We start from the raw sequence: 6,049 nt of genomic DNA on the forward strand, positions 1-6,049 counted from the left end.
TTCTCAGAATTTCATAATTATAGGTCTTAAATTTAGGTCTTTGACTCATTTTGAGTTAATTTTTTATATAGTGTTAGGTAAGGGTTCAACTTGATTCTTTTGAATGTGGGTATCCAATTTCCCAGCACTGTGTATTAAAAAGTATCCTCTCACCATTGAAAGGTCTTGGCATCTTTGTCAAAAACCATTTGACAATATATGCAAAGATTTATTGCTGTGTTTTCTATTCCATTGCTCTCGAGGTCTTTCTTCCTGTACCACATTGTTTTGATAACAATATCTTTGTGCTGTGCATGGCCCCCTAGGCCAGGTCTGAGAGGTGGAGAATGGGGAGATGCTACCTTATTAAGACCAAAAATTGACCAAAATTAGCTGCAATTTGCTGTGCAAACTTCCTCTAGGAGTTGCAAGCCTTGAGTAGCCTGCAGAGTTCCAAAATAGTTGCAGGTGTGAGATGTTGCCAGTATAATTGTTTTCTGACAGAGGAGACAGATTCCTGGTGCTTCCTACTGACCAGCTTCTCAGAATCTGTGTTTGTGAGTTAGAGAGTATGGAGATGGCATGACTGTTTCCTTCCACCAGCATTTAGTTTTGTGTGAAAGTAATGCTAGGGAATTGAATTTAATCAAGACTTTACTCCATGCAGATAAAATGTATCAAGTGAGGGCTACAGCACATGAGGGCGTTTTTTGTTGTTGTTGTTGTTGTTGTTGTTGTTGTTGTTGTTTTAAATCTGTTTATTTGAGTGGAAGAGGAGAGGATATGGAGGAAAGAGAGGCAGAGAGACTGGGGGTGAGGGGAGAGGGAGAGGGAGAGGGAGAGGGAAACTCAAACAGACTTCACACTGACCTTGAAGCCTGAGCAGGGCTTGATCTCACTGCCCTGAAATCACGACCTGAGCCAAAACTAAGAGTCCGGTGCCAACCAGGTGCCCCATTGAGGGCATATTCTAATCAATTTTTTATTACTTCAGTATCCATTCTTCTGAGGTTCTTTCTACTTTTCTTCTTCACCTCTAATTATTGGCACAGCTTGAAGCTTGGTCCTGGAACTCTTCTATTCCCTGTTTTAATTCTGTCAATAAACAATGTCTTCCAATCGCATGTTTGAAATACCATCACTGATGCATCTAAAGAAATTTAGTTGTCCCCATTCATTTCTTGAAAAAAAAAAAAAAACAGTTTCTATTTAATTGTTACTCAAATCAATTGGCCTCTGAGCTCCTTGACAACTTAAACACTGAATTCTCTTCCATTCCATTTTAGCCACTCACTCTTACACTCTCACTCAGACCATGTCATTATTACCAATAACTGAAAAGTCAATATCCTAGTTTCAAGTATCCTACGATCTTAGTAAACACTTAAAAAATTTTATAATTATTTTAGATTTATAGAAGAATTTAAAAGATAGTACAGAGTTTTCAGATTATCTCAAACTCTGTTCCAACATGATTAACATCTTCTATTAGGATGGCATATTTGTTACAATTAATAAGACAATATTTGCACATTATTAAATAAAGGCCATACATAATCTATATGTCTTAGGTCTTTTTGAAGATTGTATTTATTTATTTTTGAGAAGGAGAAAGAGAGCACAAGTAGGGGGAGGGGCAAATGGAGAGGGAGAGAGAGAGTCTCAAGCAGAGAGATCATGGCCTGAGCTAAAATGAAGAGTCTGATGCTTAACTGACTAAGCCATCCTGGCATCCCATATATCTTTAGTTTTTATCTAATATATATTTTTTTATTCATGGACCCCATTCCGCCTGTGACCTTACATTTAGTAGTCATAGCTTGTTAGTTCTCTTATTTCTTGATTACTGCCTTTTCTCATTATCTCATCATATCTGCAGAAACAACTTCAACCTTAACAAGACCAAAACTCCATTGATTATACCAGCCGTTCTCTATTCCATCCGCTCTTTTATCTTTTATTTCTGATCTGCATTAAACTTCATGGTAAATCATGACAATAACATCTTTTTTTATACCTTCAGTTCTCCTGCTGCCTTTATCCTTTGTTGACCAAACCACTACCCAATTATGTTTTCTTCCCTTAGCCTCCACTGAAACTGATTTTTGTTGAAATTGATCAATATGACAACTGACAGTGACTTTCATGTTGCTAAGTATAATGGTGAGTTTCTCATCACTCACCTTAGTTGGCATACCAAATTGATTCAGTTAACTACCTTCTTCCCTTTACAGCATCTTCTTCAATTACTGTCTATTATCCTTAATGTTTTTAATTTCCTCCTATATCAGTAAACCTGATCTCAAACTACTGGGCATTTTTTTCTTATCTCTTACTTGGCCTGAAATGCCCCAGGGTTCAGCCTTTGGACCATATCAATTCCTTATCCACTGCTGAATTTTTGCTGTCTTGTGGTTTCAAATAGCATCTAAAAACTGCTCCCAAGCCTATATGTTATCATAACAAAAATAAACAAATCTTAAATGAGTCATATTGTGTTATTGTATTTAAAACACATATTTTTCTGCCTCTCCCTAGGCAAAATCTAAAATTTTATCAGAAACCTTAATAAAACTTCATAGACTGATTGTCCATTTCTTCCCCGTCTTCATCTCTCACTAATTTTCTTTCTTTTTGTGTCCTTTTTGTGTCAGGACTTTGGCTTAGTGTTTCTCATGCTTGGAAACCTGTTCTCACAGGCATTTTTATAACATGTCCCCACTACAATAATGGCTTAAAATGACTGTGTTTTGCTGCCTTAAAATCAATTTCAGTATCCTCATTAACTTCCTAGTGATTTTTATTAGAGTAAGAAGTGAATCTTCTTAACCCAGAAATCTATGAAATCAAACCCTAGTTATGTTTTCTGCTAAAATGCGTAATGTATACAATAGTGGAACAGGGAAGCATAACTGCATTGAATACTCCCATTAAAAAATGCCAAGGAGGGAATCCCACTGGGCCAATTTTGTGATGTCATCTTATACCGGGCCTCAAATTTTTGAGATTTCTCTATTATTGATTGATTCTGATCTTGATGTTGGTTTCATTAGGCCTCCCATTACTCTTCTTGGTACAGAAGATTTCTTTTATTCAGCCAATTCGATATGGCTCAGGGGCATCCAGGTTACTGCCTTTGACGTAATCAGAGTATTTCCAGTAGTGTTCTGGATATAGATCTTCATCCACAGGCTCCTTCCGTGGGCGTTTCACGGGACTGGACAGCTTGATGTTGAACGTGAAGGCCTCGGGGAGGAGGTACATGCCATCGCCCACTTGATACTGGATGCCGTTGTTGGTGGCTGAGCTGTATAGAACCCGGTTGTCCAGGTCTTCAAGCTGTTCCAGGACCCTTGGAATTTCTTTTTGCCTCATTTCAGCCAGATGGGCACAGCTTACACAGAACTTGTACTTGTTATCCTCCGTTGGCTGGGTTTTCGGAGGGGACTCAAATCTCGCATAGTCTTGATCATAGAGGTAGGTCTTTCCGTCGTCCTCTGTTATCAGAGCCTCAGGATCCATGCCTCCCTCCAAGGCCCAGTTTTCTGATGGAGCTTTATAGACGACCTTCACCTTGCTGTGGATGTATGACAGCTGCATGTCCTCACATTCATCTACCAGGAAAAGCTCCAAGGGGTCTGATGTGGCTCCAAGGACTGTGTCTGTCCCAGCACAGAACCAGTGGGCATGAAACATCTGCCCGTTGCTACTGTCTTCCCACAGCGCAGTGACCCTTGCTAGATACAGCGATTTTGAAGAGTCATCTGGAATAACAGAGACACAGTCTCCCACTTCCAGGGTTTCTGAATCGATGCAAACCTTCTTATAGTAATCCTTCTTCCCATCAGTCTTGACAGCATCTCCAACCCAAGAGATCTGATTCTTGTTCTGTTTCTTTTTCTTCCCCTGGTGCATTTTTTTTGGGTGATGGCATCTCTGGAATATTGTCATCGACTTCTTCATCATCATCTGCCTCCTTCATGGCCATATTGGGGCACCTCCTCTCCTGGCAAGCCTGTTTGCTCTGTCTGCTACCACCAAACCTAACCATATCTTTACAGGCTTTACACTGTCCACATTCGGGCTGTTGACAAACCTCAGAGACGCCACACCGCCGCCCTTTGAAGGCATTCTCCTTGTCTTCTTTGTCATCCTTTTCAATTTGCTCTGCGAAGAAAGTGTCAAAGATCTGGTACACCATCTTGGTAGTGGTGGCTTTAGTGGGGACTTTGTCCTTCTCTTTGGCAGAATGCCTGATGGTCTGACGTCTTTCAGCTCGCCTTTTTCCTAGGGTGATCCCAGCCAACTTGATCAGGTCTCTCATGCAGGGTGTCAGAAAAATGGGCTGCTCATCACTGTCCCCAGCCTCATCATAACTCTCTACTTGTTCTACCACAAACTGGGCATGTCGAAGGAGAGAATCCTCTGTAAATCGATTCTGGTTGAGCACAGAAGGAGGAACGGTGGTCTCAATTTTATTGATCAAGTCCTCATAGGTTGAGTCTGGGTTGCTCTGCAGGAACTCAACCACAATCTTACTTATGTAGATCTTCTCCTGCATCACACTAAACAGTGGTACATACTCTGGGTTGGGATCCATCAGAATGTATTCGGCAAAAGAAGTGCTGAAGCCAATGAGCGCCTTTTCACCTCCATCAAAGCCAGTGTGATATACCATTCATTTATGGGGTCAAGATTTTTGTCATTAACACCACCTTCAAGAGATGGGTCATCATCATATATTGGTTTTGCATAACCGGAAAAGAAGAGTTCAACATTCTTCTCAATGAGGCCAGTGTCGATCGGGCACAGGTGACCACGCTTACAGTACACACTGAAGCAGGTCAGTTTGTGTTGGGGAAGAGCCTCATAACTCTCAAAGCCAGACTCATTAGCATCGAAGATGGAGAGTTTCTCATTTGTCAACAACTGTGGCTCATCCACTGCTTCAGGAGGATGCTGTTCATACTTTAGTTCGGCATCATCCAGGTACTGTCCACACTGCACACACCGTAGAGGATGGGTCTTGGAGGACACTACTGTTTTGGTTCGAGCCATTTTTTTCTCATTTGGTTCTTTGGATGTAGTTTTGTGCCTCTTCTCTTCCTTTTAATCCTCATCTTTTTCCTCAGAAACTTCTGGTTTTACTCTTTCAGGTTCTTTCTCTTCAGGTCTCCGCTTGGCAGCTAGATCTTTGGGTTGACTTCTGGGTCTCTTTTCGTACTTCTCGTCTCCATCCATTTCACCCTGCAGTCCAGTTCTTCCTTCTCTGTCTGGCTCCTCCTTAGACTTTGGTTTAGGCGTTGGTTCTTTGGTTTGACTCCTGAGCCTCTTTTCTTCTTTTTCCTCTCTTTCTTCCTCTTCGTCCATGTATATTCCAGGTTGTACTCTCTCCGGTTCTTCTGCAGGGAGTGCTCTGGCACCTTGTTCTCTGGATGTAACTCTCCGTCTCTTTTCCTCCTGGTCATTTTCTTCTTCAAGAGAGTCATCCGATTTCGCTTTGTCAGGCTCTTCCTCAGGCTTCCATTTGGCAGGGCCCCTTGTGAAATGAGATACGATGGTGGTCTGCCTGGTAGTTTGCCTTGTAATCCCAGGGCTAGATAAAGAAGCTTCAGACTTTGTCTCTCCATCAGAGACATGGGCCAGTTTTTTTTTTTTTTTCAGTTCTACTATTATTTATTTTTTTAAATATTTTTGAAAAAATATTTTTTTTACAATATTTTCAACTTAAACACTATTCACACTGAACACGTATGGCAGCTTAACCTACTCAAGTATGAAGTTTAAGAAGCCAAAACTGTTCTAGCTTTGTTAAAAGAAAAGTTGTGCTGTAGACTATTGTAGTGATGGTTAACAAAGCAAGGAAAAGCACCACTCAAAGCATGTTACCATTACTTTGTTCAGTTGGATTGTGGTGGGTCAAATGTTACACTTCACAAAGGCATAGCTATGATGCAGTGACTGCTTAGAAGATGCAATTCTCAAATTACATACTTCCTCGGTTGTAACACTAGAAGAATTCACTATGTCTTATGTGATTATATACCATTGAAGCCAGGACTAGTTCTCA

General features: G+C 40.8%; 2 protein-coding genes across 2 annotated transcripts; both read right to left on the reverse strand.

Moving 5' to 3' along the window:
* Positions 1 to 2,994: 2,994 nt before the first annotated feature.
* LOC112651133 (DNA (cytosine-5)-methyltransferase 1-like) lies at positions 2,995 to 5,037 on the reverse strand. The gene is given in 3 exon segments (XM_035699788.2): positions 2,995 to 3,903; positions 3,905 to 4,645; positions 4,648 to 5,037. Coding segments are annotated over 3 exon segments (2,040 nt in total).
* On the reverse strand, positions 4,667 to 5,613 carry LOC125752642 (DNA (cytosine-5)-methyltransferase 1-like; the record flags this gene model as incomplete). The annotated part of the gene is made up of 1 exon (XM_049094890.1): positions 4,667 to 5,613. A coding segment is annotated over one exon (525 nt), but the record flags the coding sequence as incomplete, so codon positions are not given.
* Positions 5,614 to 6,049: the final 436 nt, after the last annotated feature.

This window comes from Canis lupus, chromosome 16 (genome assembly GCF_003254725.2).
Source record: "Canis lupus dingo isolate Sandy chromosome 16, ASM325472v2, whole genome shotgun sequence".
Taxonomy (NCBI): domain Eukaryota; kingdom Metazoa; phylum Chordata; class Mammalia; order Carnivora; family Canidae; genus Canis; species Canis lupus.